This window comes from Mustela nigripes, chromosome 7, assembly GCF_022355385.1.
Source record: "Mustela nigripes isolate SB6536 chromosome 7, MUSNIG.SB6536, whole genome shotgun sequence".
Taxonomy (NCBI): domain Eukaryota; kingdom Metazoa; phylum Chordata; class Mammalia; order Carnivora; family Mustelidae; genus Mustela; species Mustela nigripes.
Genome location: NC_081563.1, coordinates 23,483,965 through 23,501,593, shown reverse-complemented (window position 1 = coordinate 23,501,593; position 17,629 = coordinate 23,483,965). Strand labels below are relative to the sequence as shown.

The 17,629-nt window shown below is 43.1% G+C and overlaps 1 protein-coding gene across 1 annotated transcript in view; it reads left to right on the top strand.

Annotated features, from left to right (window-relative positions):
* ALK (ALK receptor tyrosine kinase) overlaps positions 1–17,629 on the top strand; it is a 673,357-nt gene that overhangs the window by 567,614 nt on the left and 88,114 nt on the right. The window contains exon 9 of the mRNA XM_059405373.1: positions 11,912–12,081. Within this exon, the coding sequence (XP_059261356.1) occupies positions 11,912–12,081 (170 nt within the window). The remainder of the gene's footprint in view (positions 1–11,911; positions 12,082–17,629) is intronic.

The window sequence follows — 17,629 nt, the reverse complement described above, 5'->3', positions numbered from 1 at the left end:
GATCGAGCCCCGCATCGGGCTCTCTGCTCAGCGGGGAGCCTGCTTCTTCCTCCTCTCTCTGCCTGCCTCTCTGCCTACTTGTGATCTCCGTCTGTCAAATAAATAAATAAATCTTTAAAACAAACAAAAAAAAGAATCCTCTATAATGTCGAAGACCACAGAGCCTGCCCATCTCCACAGTCACCCAGTGAGGTGAATGAATGGAACCTTCCACATTCTACAGAGGAAGAACCTCAGAGGGCTAAGGGACACCCCCCAAGGTCACAGGCTAAGGGGAGCTGAAACCAGGACTCAGATACTAATCTCCTCACTTCAAAGGCTACCCCCAGTAGTCAGGGGGTGGCCCCCTCAGCCTGCAGAGGGTAGGCAGCTGTAGGGACAGGATTCGAGCTGTAGCTTGGAGCCTGGCTGGGTTGGCTGGGCACGCAGATGCCTGGCAGCAGGGAGGGAGGGAAGGGCACCGAGGTCTCTCAGTCAGGCAGTAAACCAGCAAGTACTCATTTCAAACCCACCATGTGGCCAGCCATGCTGGAGATAGACTGTGAGAATCTGGGATCTCTTTGGGGTGCTTATTTGGCAGAAAAGTTAAAAATACTCTCAGTCTGACAAGTCCTGGTCTCTGTGTAGCTTAGGGATCACTCAGCTGCATCACATTAAAAAGCAAGCCAAAATTCTTAACTAGAGCCCTCAAACACCCTAACTCTTTGACCTCCTGGGAAAACGAAACCCTCTTTAGACCGGATCTGAGGAAGGAGGCTTCCTCGATGGTAAAAGCCAACTCCGGGAGCGTGTTTTAAATATCAGTCCCTTATTGTGTGGCTAGGACTATGCTGAAAATGTCACTTGTTTTGTCTTATCACCAAAACAGACTTGTGAGGAATCTTTGCCGCCGGCCCCCCAGCCCCGCCCCCTGTTCGCTGACTTAGACCATGGGACCCAGAGAAGTTAAGCAACTTGCCCCAGGTCACCCTGCTAGTAAGACACAGAGCCAGGATGTAAACCAACATCAGTCTTCCTCCAAAGCCAGATCTGCAAACACTTGAAGGTCACTGGACTGAGGTCACGTGTTTGAATCCCAGCTCTGCCCCTTATAATTCACTTGACCTCAAGCAAGTCACTCCCTGCTAACTGGGGATAAAAATACCTGTTTCAGTTGTTGCAAAGACCAAATGAAACTGTGAAAACTCTCTGTAATCCCTACAGTGTTTTATGGATGGAAACAATTACTATTATCTCCTCTTACTTTGCACAGGCAGGCAGAAGTCAGTCCACCATGAATTCAGACATTATCTGTGGTCTCGTTTCTCTTTTCAGTCAATAGCCACATGTGGGGAGATTGGAAGCATGACTTTGCTCAGTGCCTAGGACTAGCATCAGAAGGATATGCCCCTTAATCAGTCACTGACTAATTAATTGCACAGCCTAACCCTGGTCCAGGATAGGAACTAACAAAGAGACTCCTCCTTGATTCTCAAGGATCCAATAAACATGGCCCTATTGAGATCTCTGAGCCAAAATAATTCTCCCCTCAGTATGCAGAGCTGGGAAGCTGCTGGCACCTAGCGTTCTGCCATCCCTTACTGATGCGGTTGACTCTGCCAGGACACATGCTAATGGCCCAAAGGAGTCGACAGCAATTGTAACTGCAGTCGGACATAATTAATTTAATACCTTGGAGCCATTCAAAATTAATACCTCTCTATTACATGATGAAACTGAGGCATAAGGAGAATTACTATCAAGGCTCATGGGTGTGGATAAAATCCTCCTGGGCACTTGGCAGAGATCTGGATCCTGTTCAGAATCCACCTGCCAATCGTGGACCCTTGTAGCTCCTACGACAATCCTTATGACACATTCTAAAGGCCATATACAGGGGGGGCATCCTGTCGAAAGCACAGGCTCTCCCCAACTGCCAGAGTAAATACTCCCCAACAAGCCCTGGGTCCCTGCAGACACTCATGTCCATAAATTCTGTAGGACTTTCATTGCACGGACTGGATCCCGTTCCCCAGCTAAAGGATTACAGAGCAATTTCGCTGCCTCGTCCCCATCATACGCAGAGAGACGGAGGTACAGAGCAGACTGTTAGCTCAAGATCATACCATCGCAGTGTAACTCAAAAGAAAATATCACCCTTTTCTTTCCTGAAGACGGGAGAGATAACTCTCTGGGGAGACTGGAAGATAGAACACTGAACTGAAATTTTTAAACACAGCAATCTTCAGGCTGCCCCTTTCTATTTTATTTTATGAGCTGTTTGTCTCTAACGTGGTGTTCTCTGCCCACCCTTCCCGATGCAAGAGGAGGGAACTAACATTGATTGAATGTATTTGGTAGCTGGGCACTGGGCTCTTTAATGATCTTATTAAAAGTTCCCCAGCGACTCTCTGAGCAGAATATGATTGGCCCCATTTTACAGATGAAGGCTGAGGCACCGATTATGCCACAAAGACAGAACAAGTCTTTGATTTCATAGCTCATGCTCTGTCCAAAGCTCTCATTCCCCAGAAGCACCCACCTTCCCCGGTCTTCCCACAAAAGCCCACACGATACAGGCAAGAGAAACTTACCTTCCCCTAAAGGGGTGAAAAGAAAGCACTCTCTTTTCCCCCACTTTCAAATGATGTCAGGACCCTCCTTGCTGCCTTTTAAAATGTAGTGTTTATTGTTTTTTTTTTCTGATACAGAAGTGTTCTATGTTCGTTGCAAAACATTAGGAAAATACAGGAAAGCATGAAGAAAATTGAAATTGCCCACAGTCTTACCCTGCAATGGTAACCCCACTTACCACATTGGTACATTTCCTTCATGACACACAGATGTCAATTTGAGCAGAGTGAAAAGGGTTTATACAAATTTGGCATCATGCCATATGGGTATTTTATGTCTCCTTTCTTTATTTACTATTATATTTTCCTATATTAATATTATTCTTCATAAACATGCTTTTAATAGCTGCATGTACCACATTTATTTTATTGTTTTTGTTCAGGTTATGAAAAAGTAAGAGATGTTCATTGTAAAAAATTTAGGAGACCAAAGAAGGGAGAAAAAGTATACTGATAACTCCATAACCTCACCAGCCAGGGATCCCACAGTTATTATTTTTGTATATACCCTTCATGTTTTCTTGCTGTGTTTTCACAAACGGGGCTTGCTTGTAGGTTTCCCTGGCTGGCTGTTTCTGGCTTCGAAGTGATGCCTCAGAAAGCGGGAGACATGGGGTGCTGTTTTCAGAAAGGATCTCAATCTTTTAAGTCCCCTGCATGGCCAGGAATTCAGCATTTCTTAAGCCTCTGTAATTGCAAGTATTTGCCAGCATATTTTATTTGCTTGTTATCAAAAGTCTGCATCTGGTCCGCTTCTTGCTGTGCTGGGTTGATTTTTTCATTAGGCTATTTATAGCTAGAGAGTCGGTATTTATTTTATTTTTTTTTTTCCAGGTGAATTAGGAAGTGGCATACAAAGACACTGGGTTTTACAGTGAGTCAATACTCTCAATTAAGGTTAATAAGAGACCACGTGGATACCAAGGAACCCTTAAAGTTATCAGTTCACACCAGAATCACAGCCCCGTGGCAGCGTAGGTGGGGAAGCAGCCTTAACCTCCATGCAGAGCTTGGATGTCCCTGACCCCAGCTCCGATCTTGGCTTCCCAGTCACTGCTGGATGGACTGGACTGCTGGGGAACATCGGGAGAACACACACCACCACCCCAAGCAAGCTCATCTTTGAGCATCTCCCTCTCTGTTAAAAGCATTTCCTTCTTTTGCAGTGACCTAGACACTGGAGCATGCATCCTGGCTTTGTCTGTCCTGCAGGAAGTCACGCAGCCCTTCAGAAAGAGGAACAAAGGGCACTCCTTCCCCCTCATGGCATGACCTACATTTGGGGGTGCTGCCCACAGAATGGACATTATTTGATACCACAGAGTCTCTTTTGTCCAACCTCAGCCTAAATTCCACGCTGATATTTTTCTTTAATGGGTTCAAGAGATTGTTGTAAAGTTACCACGAGGTATGCATAGCAAACACGAGGCATATTCTCGACATAAAATTGCAGTAATTACCTCTGGAGGAGGAAAGGGCCATGAGAGAAATAATAGCATTAGCCCTAGCCACAATGCTGCTCTTGCCTTACATACAGAACTTTAATTAATAAAATGACAAACACTGGTAGCACGTAATTGGAAAGTCTATCAAGACCCACTGAGTCGGGGGGAGCGGGGAAGGCCCTTGTGAAAGGGTCTGCTAGAGCCAGAAAATATAATTGCTGGTAGCGTGTTCCTGGCGTTGTCTCTTCTCACTTGTCTCATTTGCTGTCTGCATATCAAAGAGTTTATTAGTCAAAAGCTCTCATTTATAACCTATATCTACTAGGACGTGTCTAGAAGGATCAACATTTTTATTGTTACAGCCTCCAACAAATGGTATTTCTCACAAACATTATTTAGAATTTTTAGAAGATGTCTCATATTTGTGTGAATACATTTGTCATATATGTGTGTGTGTGTGTGTGTGTGTGTATGGAAACACGTGTGTGTGTGTGTGGAAACACTATATGTGTGTGTGTATGGAAACACACATGTGTTTCCATACACACACATATGACGACTCATTGTCTGGCAGAGACAAAGGTTGCAAATGGTTTTAAAGCCCTCTATCTCCCTAATTCCTCTGTTACGAAGGTATTTGTGAGCTATGATCTTGTTAGAATATGAATTCTGACTTGGCAGGCCTGGGGTGGGACTTGAGACCCTACATTTCTACTGAACTCCCAGGTCATGCCAATATTGCTGGTTTATAGACCACACCTGGAGAAAGAAGGATCTGGAAAACCTTCACAATACACCTCCCAAAGATTTAAGTATCATCAAAACATATTACATGTACGAGCCCTATCAGTATGGTAGGAAACGGTACGCAGACCATAGCATGGTATCCAAGTCTGCAGCACATGGGCTCAGCGACCACAGGTGACTTCACCTACCTAAGCTTCATATGCCACATCTGAGAAATGGGCTTGATCATACCCACAGGAAGGAGTGTTGTGAGTAGAAAATGAGACAGCTTATGTAACAGTCAGTTAACAAATTATCCTATAGGACCTCAGATAGAAACTGGTCTTAGTAAGATCAAATTCCAGCAGTGTTTTTTTGCCCACTCTGAGTACCTGATCCTTAACTGTCAGTATCAAGCAAGGTCTACCTGGCATATAATGGTATCAGAGGGGTTCTTTTATCTGGGACTGTATTTATAAGGAAAATGGAAGTCTTGGAGAGGGCCTTGAGCATACAGTCTGCCCTAGAAACCACAAAGAGTCACTCTACACACTTAGATACAAATAATGAATAAGGGATATTCAGAAAGAATTGGCATCAGTACTTGAGATCTTCTAATAAAGAAATTGGTAAGAACCTGACCCTGTAGGTCCATGAGGATGGTTCTGGTCCCGTTTGCATCGCTAGGTCATCCCTGCTCACCCTCGGGGCTGTCCTCTTTCTTGGCCTAGGGATGACATGGCAGCCACATGAAGGACCTCTGCTGGGGTCTGTGTCCTCCCCCTTGCAGGAAACCACTCTTTGCACACCTTGGTGATGGTGGGCATGTGTTAAGCCATTTTTTAGTGATTAAGAATTACCTCCTGCTAGAAGTCCCAGATAAGAATGGACCCCTCACTGAGAAGGCCAAGCTACTTCTGGCCTTAAGTAGCCCCATGTCCCCAGGGGTCTCCACCTAGGATGTGCTTTAGAACCACCTGGAGAGATCTGAAAACTGCTGATGCCCAGGACCTACCCAAGACCAATGAAATCAGGATCTCTGGGGTGGGAACTCAGACTCTAGCAGTTGGGTAAACTCTCCAGGTGATTCTAATTTACAGTCCATTTGAAAGCCACTGGTATCACCATTTCATTCACCACAGGTGGGCTCTACTTCCACATTCCTTATGTCGGTAGAACCACATTTTAAGGTGGACTGGAAGGTTATGGCTATTATCATAAGAAAATGGAAACTCAGAGGGGATAAGTGCTTGGCTTAAAGCCACACAATTCAGTTACTTTGATATTGGAGCACAAACCCCAGGTTATCCCATTGTCAACAGGCAAGGAAACAAGATAGACTGATAAGCCACCCAAGAATGAATATCCATGTGGAGGGCAATTGCTTCCAGGGAATTCCGGAAAGGAAGTGGGATGAGTCATAGGAGCACAGGGGCAAGCGCCTAGAGGCTGCTTCTCTGCAGATTCTGATGCACTGAGTCCAGGATCAGACCAGAGATGCTGCCTCTCCCACAAGCTCCAGGTAACACCCGTGACACTATCCTGAACATCACACTCTGAGCAGCAAAGTGGTGACTGACTTTTACAGATAAATCTGGAATGACTGGGGATAACTACAGGTGAGAAGTATGCCAAGTGAAAGACCAGAGGTTCTAGACTGCTTACATCTGAGGAAGAATTGTATCATCTAGATACATCTCCTTACTACACACTCAGTGGGTGAAATAAAAGTGAATGGCACTTGCTTGGCAAGTACTTGGCACGTACCTTGCTAGCCCTTCACTGGCTGCCAGTTTGTGATCTCATTCTAAACCTTTTGCATCTGTTTCTAGAGATAGACTTTGCTGAAACTTAGACAGTGCATGCCTTGACTTGAATTGTAGCTGTAGATACGTGTTTTCTGCTGTAAACTTAGGTGGTGATATTGTAAGATGAAAGGAAAGCCAAATTTTTCATTCTCCTATTTATCCATAGTTCTGAAGAGTTGGATTAAGTGGTCATCTTGACCCAAGTTCTGACTGCCATGTCAAGTGCCTTGACTTGACTGTCTTTTTTTTAAAAAAATATTTATTTATTTGTTTGTTTGTTTGAGAGAGAGAGAGAGCAAGCAGGGAGAGGGGAAGAGGAAGAGGGAAACAAGCAGACTCCCCACTGAGCGGGTAGCCCAGCTCAGGGCCTGATCCCAGGACCCTGAGATCACAATCTGAGCTGAAATCAAGAATCAGATGCTCAACATATTGAGCTAACCAGGTGGCCTTTGATTTGACTATCAGATGTTTTATGTCTTCACTGTCAAGTGGCTTTATTTACTTCCCTTTTTGCTACGTGCAGTACCATTGCAGTTACTCATTTAAATTCAGACTTCCTGGCTAGATGATAAGCTTCATGAAGACAGAGAAGATATATGTAAATGCAGTACAGAGTAGATATGTGTAAATATTTTTTGAATGAATAGATGATCATCTCAAGGACTGATTTCAAGAGGGATCCTGGTAGACCTCAGGAGCTAGGGATGCCCTCCCTTGGCACCCAGTACTGTTCTCACTTCCCAGGCCTTTTGGCCTAAAATATAGTGCAGGAAAGTGGAGAAAGCTCAACAGTCAGATAGCCAGTGGCCCTACTGTTGATGTGATGGCTACATCTCACTGACATGCTCATACCACTAGCAGAATCTACTTCAGACTGAAAGTTTCCTAACAATAGCTGAGACCTGGGCCATTTCAACCATAGCCAGTTAGCTGCAAGATGCATGGATCCTCTTTCCTTCCCTATAACCCAACCCCTAGAATGCAGGAAAGTGCTAAGGAACTTCACAGGTGTCAGGTTGGTTTCTGTCCATGAAAGAGGACCTGGTAAAGACAGGAAGCTCTTCCTGGAAGTGTATCCATCTTTATATATTCTGACACTGATCAGCCCCTCATGTGCCCTCATGTGCCCTCACTTGACAATGACTATGAAGACAAGATAAGACAGTCCCTGCCTTGAAGGAACCTGTGGTCCGAGGAGGATGGAAGGAAGACAAGGCAGCTGAACTATGTCCTATGATGATCCCAGTAGCCTCAAGCATTACATTTCAGAAGAGGGGAAAGTCATTTCTGAGACAGATGATAAGAAAAGTTTCCCTGAAAATTAGTGAATGGTTTCTTAAGTGGCGAGAAGGATAGAAGAGGTAGAGGAAATGGAAGGATCAAAAGCACGAAGGCTTTTGAAAAATGTGTAGACTACTGGGGGAAAACTACTCATCTGGTTGCTCCAAGGTAATACAGTTTTCTAGTCACTTCAAAACACAATGCAAAGGCTTATTTAGAAGCCAAAATGCCCATATGGTCAGAACTTCAAACTTGCTTTAAAGTTAGGGCTTCTTGGGGCACCTGGGTGGCTCAGTGAGTTAAAGGTCTGCCTTAGGCTCATGTCATGATCCCAGGGTTCTGGGATCGAGCCCTGCTTCGGGTTCCCCATTCAGTGAGGATTCTGCTTCTCTCTCTCCCTCTGTCCCTCACCCCTGCTTTGCTCTTTCTCTCTCTCTTTCTTTCATAAATAAACAAGATTTTTTAAAAATTAATTTAAAAAACTAAAAATAAAGTTAGGGCTTCTTTCTTTCCCTGCCATGCTTGGCCCTATTGCAGGGGAGAAGACTGAGACTGGGGAGAGGGTCTTTGATGTCTCTCTCTCCTTACTCACTCAGTTCTCCTCCTCTTTAGTCTTCTGGCTTAATTGTGATACTTGAAGATCTCAAGGACAGGGAAAGGAAAAGAGATTAAGGGGAACAAGAAAACTCTTACACGACCAGAACTGTTGTGGTGATCTGGCACTGATATTCTCTGGGTGTGACCAATGTTTAGTGCCTACTGGTTTTCACAGGGGGCACTTTTGTGCTTTCTTGGGAGATTTACCTTTCTCCTCATGCCTTCCACTATGGCTGGGAATCTTTCACCTTGATGAGGGACTATGTAGCATCCCTGGTGGTCACTTACTCTTTCCTCTGTCCTTTGGCCTCTTGAGATGCCTGTAACTTCTTTCTTCTGAGTTCTATTTACCCCTTCAAGAAGCCCCCTTGGAAAAGATCTAAAATGACCCACGTGGGCTCCCATGTACATGGCTCACTCTAGTCTACGTGCGATGTTCACACATGTTGTATACCGTCAAACTCCGGGAATGCAGGCCATTCAATGCTTCCACTTTACCTTTGTTCTGCTACCAGAGCAGCCAACCAGCCCCTTGTTCATACTTTGGATTTTCCAGGTTGGAGTTAGACAGTGTTCTGTTGAGCTTCCTAAATTGCAGGGAATTAATTGATGATATTAGGGGGTATCATTAAAATTGCTCTCTCTCTCTCTCTCGACTTGGGATGAAGAGGGACCCTTCTCTGCAGGAGGGTAAAGTGCTATGGAACTCATGATATACAAAAGCACACTCTAAAAACTCTCTCCTCATAGTCAATCACCAACTTTTTTAAAAATCCAAAGAGATTAAGAATTGTGTGACCTGTTTTCATCCACCCCTCACAGAAGTCCTGCATCATTGTGCTCTCAGATGTTCCTTTGAAGTATGGTATCTGTGGCCTCCGTGCTTCAGCCAAAATGGCTTTTCACCATTTTGTTAAACTATTTGTCATCTCTCATTAAGTTGCCACTATAATCCTAATAGACCTATTCTCATCTTGGAGAATACGGAACTGAGCTGCAAAAGAACCAAAGTGACAAGAACAGTTTTTGAATCCAGATCTTTCTAACTCAAACTCTTAGACCATTCTCGGGTAGAGGATACATGTGACTCTGTAAGTACTGAATACATATTCACTGAATGCCTAAAAAGCTTATTTTCTTAGATTATAGAGGAACACGAATGCCTTGATATTAATTGCTAGGGAGTGAGAAAGCACTGAAGAGTCACAGATGGCAGTGGTAAACAGGAAGACATGCTTGAGATACACAAAAGAATTTAGAAGGGAGAAAGTAAAGGGAGAGGCACTTTGAGAGACCAGGGAGAGAGTTGAAAGAATAAGTGATAAAGGACACCGTGGATGCTACTTTGTCAGAGTAATGAGAACAGAAGTCAGGTTAAAAGAATTTAAAGAAAGAATGGGCAACAAGGAAATAAAAGCAGTTACATGCCAGTTATCCACAATGTTAACATCTGAATGGAGGTGCAGAAATAGGTTGCAAGTCAGAAGAGCTAGCAGGATCAAATAAAGGATATTTTTCTGGGGCAGATGAAAGCTGATATTATTTGTAGACAGAAGGGCCAGAACGCAGAAAGAGTCTGAAGATGCTGGATGGAGGAACAAAGACCAGGAGGAGGTAGAAACATGAGGGACTAACGTAGAAGAAAATGAAGGATACATCTTCTGCTAAGACAGGGAAAGAAGAAGGAAGGTGGATAAAGAAAAACCTACATGAAGAAGGAGAAAGGGAAAAGGAGAAGGAAGAGGGGGAGGAAGAGGAGGGAGGGAGGGAGGGAAGGAAGAAAAAGAAAGGAAGGAAGAGAGGAAAGCAGAGGGGCTGAAGGAGATTTCACCTAATATAGTAAATCTTTATCAGTAAAGTAAGAATCAAAACAATAGTCAGGAGAGTTAGGGACCAAGAGATAACAGCCTTAGTGTTTGAGGAAGAGTTTGAAACACCCACTGTGCTCTGTGCGTTCAGAAATCAACCATGGAAATCCACAGTGGAATGAGTAAGTACCAACAACAGTCCAGGGCAACACTGTGATTTCACAAAAGTCCAAATCAGCAATATTCTGTGGCCAGGGAGCAAAAGGAGAGAAAGGACATGGCAAGCAACATCCCAAGTTAGGCACTGAAGGGCATGGGCTAAGGGCTGAGAGAGGTTAGTTGGCACTGGTAGGATTAAAATTTCTAGCCATGGCATCCAGACTACACAAGGAAACCAAGTGAGGTCAGAAAAAAAAAAAAAAACAGTTAACAGATTTGTTAAATTATCCTTGGAGTGCTCATTGGTGACAAGTATTTTTGCTACACTGGATTTGGGAAATGGGAAAGGTCTAAGGGAAGAGGTTATGGTTATAGACCAGGCTTACCTGCCTCAGATAAGTAGAACAGCACCTGGGCAAACCAGTGCCAGGTGTGACCTTGTTAGTGAAGAGGTCATGTGCAACAAAGTGGAAAGTTCATGGTATGTGACATTCTTGATCAAATTATGAGGAAACTTTGAGCTCAGGGACCGGGAGAAAAAGGAATGGTGACTTACAGAAAAGCAAGTCTTCAAACAACAAGAATAAAAGAAAAGGGGGTACCAAAGCAGATGAAAATGCTAGTTTTCCACAATAGCCATTCTTTTGATTATAGGTTCTGAACAGGAATATTTGGGGCAACTATATGCTTTAGTTGTCCTAAGTTTTAAATGTTGTTTACAGACTGTTTCTATCAAACACAAAGACCAGAGATCTTGTTTATTGGATATACTGATTCTGGGCATGACTTCCCTTAAAGTCTTTTAGAATTATCAGCTGTAGTCCCTTTCGTATGTCTAGGGAACAATGCCATCGGAACCTTTAATCAAGCCACAATGAAAAAACATGATTGTAGCTTCCTTTTGTCAAAATGGATATCCTCATTCTGAAAGACAAGCGTATGGAAGTACCTCGATATGAGATTTTTATCTCACCTTTGCCTACCAGTGTCCACAGGTAGCAAGTCATAGCATCCCCAGTTAGCTAACACATGGTATGGTATCGTTCAAATAAGATTATTAGAGTCTGAGGTTAGGGGGGAATAAAAATCTATGCTACCCAAAGCATTAAAGAAATTGGGTCATAAAATCACTTGTCCAAAAGTCACAAAGTGAATTGGGGCCACAGACAAGAATCTTTGGATCCACTTTAAGAAGTTCCTTTACTATCCCATGGATCTTAATATCAGCTCCGACACAGAATCCTGTGAAGTATAGGATCAATCTGAAAAAATTCCAAAATTGTCCATTGTTGCCCCTGCTCCTTGAACCTTCATGAAAGCCATCTTGGGAGACTGAGCAAAATCAGAGAGCCACCCGCTTTCCTTACTGGGCACAACTTGGCTGAGTCTCCAACACCTTTGAGAATTCCAGGAAGGGGACCTGAGGCTTCCTTTTAATATTAACAGCTCTCCTCTGGCTCTTCTCTCCCTTACAGCTCCGAATGTCCTGGCTCATCCGTGGAGTCTTGCAGGGAAATGTCTCCTTGGTGCTGGTGGAGAACAAAACTGGGAAGGAACAAAGCAGAAAGGTCTGGCATGTTGCCACCAATGAAGGCTTGAGCCTGTGGCAGTGGACAGTGCTGCCTCTTCTCGATGTGACTGACAGGTGAGCCTCCACCCATTCCTGTCACTCTCTTCCTCTGTCAGCCAAAATACAGAAAGGGGTCATGTCTTCCCTCCCCCCATCCCTTCTACCCAAGATACACATGCACATGAACACATACATGGGCATACATACAAATATGTACACATGCATACATACACACATACACACACACTTTTGTAGACTTGTAGGGAGCACTGAGTTTCTCTGTGGGATTTCCATGCGAATGAGCACTCACCTCTTGCATCTCTGGCCTGGCCGGATTGGCTGCCTCCAGTGTCTGTAGCAGGAAGAAATAAAACTGAACAACTTACATTACTGCCAAATAATAATCACACTTTATAGGTATATCACATTTTCTCTTAATTAACGCATTTGCCTTACTTTCCCATTTGACACTATATTTATCCCTTATGAGCAACACAGTCTTTGGCATAGGTAATACAGACCTTATCATGTTCCTTATTCCTGACCTTTCACAAGATTCTCATTGGGAACCAAAGAGTTACCACACCAGCAAGTTGACCTCAGCATGAGGACTGGTGCTCAGGTCAGTCCAAGTCCGAGGCTTTGTGGAGTCAGGTCACTGATGCAGGTAGATGAGGGAGATGACAAATTCTTCAGTAAATAGAGGAGGGCTTCTCCCAGAGGTCCTGGCTCCTATTTGATTTCTATCAATAGTGGCTTTGTGACCTTGAACCTCTGGGTCTCAGTTTCCTCAACTTTAAACTGAGAGGGTTGGACTAGAAGATCATTGACTACTCCATGTGGCTCTAAAATGGAGCCATAACCACTGAGATCAGCGGCCACTTGTCTACCCAGGATGGCCTCAGTCTGCCACCTGCAGTCAGCCTGGGACAAGCAGTGCCTGGCCCAGCACAGCAGCTCACATGACTCCCTGATGCAGCATACTGAGTCCTCCATGATTGGTGCACTGATCTGTTCCAGATCAAGTAAGGCAGAGGGCAGATGGTGGGAGTTTTTTTCTATAAAGGGGGCAGATATATGGCTCTGGAGGGGGAAAACCACCTTTAATAGGCTAAATGTCAAACCCAGCAATCCAGCGCAGCCTCTGCATTTAGACGTTTAAAACCCATTCAAATTACCATCCTCATGGATCCACCTTTGAAAAATGAGGACAAATGGCTTAAGGCAAGACAAGGGTGATGCCAGTTGGCCTGCAGCTTTGTAAGTATAAAGTTGGGTCTCAAATTCTTCACCCAAACTTCACAGTCTGCTGTTTCCAAGAGCTCGTAACATGAACTCTGCTGTCATGGGAAGAAGTGATTGTCCTCACTGAGCACCAGCTTCCCACTCCTTCAGATGTGGGTTAGAGATCAAAGCCTTTGGGCATCCTGAGGTGCAGTGCTGCCCTCAGGACAAATGGATTTAATTAAAGTGGAAGAAGGGGCAGTGTGGGCACTCCCTACCATAGACTAGTCTTTTGTCCTTCGGGATTGTGGGGTTGCGTGAAGGGGATGGAGAACAGGAGGATAATGCCAGAGCCCTCCCTCCTGGGAGATGCTAAATTAATTCAGATGAATCAAAGGGCTTTTTTTTCCTCCTCACTCTAGCAAGTCCTCTCTCTTTCATAACCACTCCAGGGGATTTAGAGCAAGTAAGATGTTGACTCCATTCACTCCCATCCCCTAGAGTTTCGTTTGAAGGAGACTTTGTTCTCAGCCTCCATCCTCCCTGTTAAAGGCTGTTTACCAGACTGACATTTCCAATATTGATACTGAGACCAAACTGTCCAGTGGGAATTCAGACAAAGGCCAGCATGGTTTGATGATGCCTTGTGACCTAATAAATGTGCAATTACAGAACACATGAGTGCCCCTACTTACTGGGATCATGCCCACCACTGACATGCTCTAATGTGGGAAGCTACTCCCTCCACCCAGGGCTAGAGATGATATAGAAGGTATCAAGACCCAGAGGAAAATGGAACTGCAGGAGAATGGGCACGGCAGTTTTCAGTTGCTAAAATCACTTACCAGTAGATGTGACTAGCCCATAAAACTAAAACAGCACTGTGGATGAAAGAGCATAGATTTCAGTATCAGATAGTCCCAAGTTTAAACCTGTCCCGGCCACTCACTAGTGATGTGTCCCCAACCAATCACTGAACCTCTCTGGGCCTTGTTGCCTACATGTGTAAGGTAAGTATAGTAGCAGTACAACTTCATAAGATTGTTATGAAACTAAATAAAACAACTGTTAAAAGCATCTATATATAGTAAGTATCAATGAATTTTATTTCCCACATCTTCCATCATCATCCCTCAGGTAGTCTGAGATAACTGATTGAAAAAAAGAGCACAAGTCTTAATCACTGATCTTCCAAATTAAACCATGTTCTATAAAACAGACATAATAAAATTTACCTCTGAAGCTTAGGGAAGTAAAGCAGTTGGTAAACTGTCTGGCTTACAGTAGGTGCTCAGTCAGTGATAACACTAATGGTAACTATAAAATGACAAAAAGTATCTCCCCACCTAATGCCGCAGAATAGGCTGGGTTGGCCAATTTAGCAATAATAACTACCCATGCAACCCTAAGACAGGGGTGAGTGTTCTTCTGAATCTTCTACCGTCAATGCTAGGTAGACTTCTTTTAAAGAGAAGTCACTGATGGAGGAGGAGCAAGAAACACATTCTTCCTTTTCCTCCCAGGGAGAGTGATCTATAGCTGCCAGATTGCCAGAAAATGAAAATGGGAAGAGGGAGAGGTAGAAGGAAATATGTAAGGGAAAGAGAAGGGAAATGGATAAAAGACAAAGACCAACTCTCTTTCTCCCCACCCTGAGGTAGCCATTAACACCTTATAAGGAAGCATCCTTCCTTAGGCAGGTCCTGGCTTTAGCTATTCAGCACAAAAGTCCTGAACAGCTCCCCAACCCTGGACCTTGAAGGACAGAAACTATTCCCAATGCTGTCTCAAATCTCCTCCACTCCTAGGTTCCCCAACATTACATCACACTGCATACATCACAAAGTTTTTTGAAGCAACTTTATTAGGGTTTACAGATTAGCTCTAAACTGCTCCTAGGTTCTAGACACTTCTTTGAATTCAGTTGTGCCTTGTTAGATTCTTACAGATGTTTGCACCTTCCATTCTCTCTACTGGAAATTTTCTTCCTCTACTTTCCTTCTCCCTAACTACCACTCTTCCTTCACTTTTTAAAGACTTCTAAATAGTATACCTACAATATTTTCTCATGGCTCCTGAAATATCCCTATAATAACTTGCTATTCTTTACTATCTGTTTGTTGTTGTTGTTGTTGTTTTAAGTACCTAAATATACACACTAACAAGACAGGGATCAAATCTATCTTACATATCACTGTTCCTTGAGCATCTAGAACCATGACTAACACATCATATGCACAATAAATATGTATTTACAGAATGACGTGCTGAGAGACATTGCATACATTTCCAAATCCTAGCTGAATTAACAGAGAATTTCACTTGTTGGAATCTAGCTAACATTCTCCCTATGTTCCATCTAACAAAACAGATTAAGTCACATTACAATAAGTACCACTGCAAAGTGTTCTGTATATCAAAGCAACACCTATGTCCCATCAGATGAACCCAAGCAGCATTTGCTACTCTTACGACAAGGAATTTTCTTTAGGGACTTGCCTTGTACCTGTGCTCTCATTGTCTCTGGTCACTGTTCTGTCAGAATCACTTTATATGAAAGACTTTGATCTTAATTGTGTTCCCTAATCCTTGTGAGTAGAGAGAGCTAGACCTGAGCACATGAGAGTGAAGAGCTATATTCACAGTGCTGCCACCACCTAGTAGTCTTTCCGTGAGGGCTCAGAACATATGCCATCGGTATATAAAAGTTGATGATAGGGAGACATTGATCCATTGAATGGTATTTCTTACATCCATTTATAAACAGGCGAAGGGATAGAAATAATGCCACAGTCCATCATCATTTTGAAGTGTTATTAACCAACTAGGATATCAAACCATACTATAAAGAGTAACAAGAAAAATCTCCATGAGTAGTGCCCATGATGTTTTGAGCAGTGGCAGTGTCCCTGGAATACAGATATGTGCTTTCAAGGTAATTTTGAAGGACAGAACCAATTCAAATACTGACTTGATGTGTGCTTAAAAGTTATCTCATTACTTTACCTCTACCTCGTATAACTAGTTTTCTTCATTCCCTCCCCATTCAACTGCCCTTCTTTCTGTTGGAATTAATTCTACTTCTTCTCAAAATGGAAGAAAGGCATGTTCTCTCCCTTTAATCTGCCAGTCTCTTACAGGGACATAGTTTTCCTCTTTATAATCGTATATCCTAGTAAATTAAATATAATGTTTTAACACCATCTTAAGCTTTGACATGCTTACAGAGCAGAAGCAGGTGCTAAGTTTGACTCATTACAAGATGGATTTGGAAACACCATGGATCAAACCTTGTCCCACAAATCACTGCAATCATACAGCCAGAGAGAAAGTACATAACTTAACGTGCGTGTAGAGGCTCTCTTCCCCAGCACTATCATTATAAAGGCTTTTAGCTGTACCCTATATACATAGTCTAACAAGAAAAAATGTTCCCTCTGAAGATATTTAGATTTCTGTTCCTTCTGTATCCTTTGTCCTAAATGACAAGCAGTGTGTTTGACAAATGCATCTTTCAAATGGGATCTGTTAAACTGAGAGTTATGTCTTCATGTACTTAGGCCAACCTCCACAGAGCCAAGATTTTTCTCATATCCTATTCTTATTTCTCATCCACAGAATCTCCACTTTAGATGGGGTGCTATCAGTAACAATATTCGCCTTTTGTGTAGCATCTCTCTGTGATGAAAAAGGCATTTTCATTATTTACTCTTACCTGAGAAGTAGTAACTTCCAGGGAGAAAAAATCCAGAAATTTCCAATGAACCTCAGTTTTCAGGTCTCAGCGCACTCCTAAAAAAAAAAAAAAAAAAAAAAAAAAAAAAAAAAAGCTGTGTTTAATTGATATTTTTGTAAAGTGAATCACAGCTTCCTCCTAGAGCCACAAGCAGAGTTACTTGATAATGATCAGAGCTAGCTTTCTTTGAGTTCTTACTTCATGCCCGTCACTGTCAAAAATACTTAACATGCATTATCTCATTCCATCCTTATAACAGCCCTTTGGCTAAATGCTATAATTAATCCCACTTTTTATAAGAGGAATAAGAGGTCTAAGAGGTTAAATAATTTTCCCTTAACCTTTAGGCTAGATTACTTTATATATACATGCCTGAGGAAATGAAGGCACAGTACTTAGCATGTCGTAGAAAACTTGACAAGTGATTGCCATCGTTATGAATAAATTATTTTGGTTTTGGATTTTTTAGGCCACACCTCTTATTCATTTTGAGTTAGTTTATTGTCTTTCCTTTGCATCTTCCACCTTGGAAACCCATTGTCTGTTTCCCCAGTCCATTCCTGCTGAAGACCACTCCCCACCCAGCCCTTACCTGTTCTCCTTCTCTCACACTCCAGCCCAGGCAGCACCACCAGCCCAGTGGGAATGTCTCCTTGCTCTCCT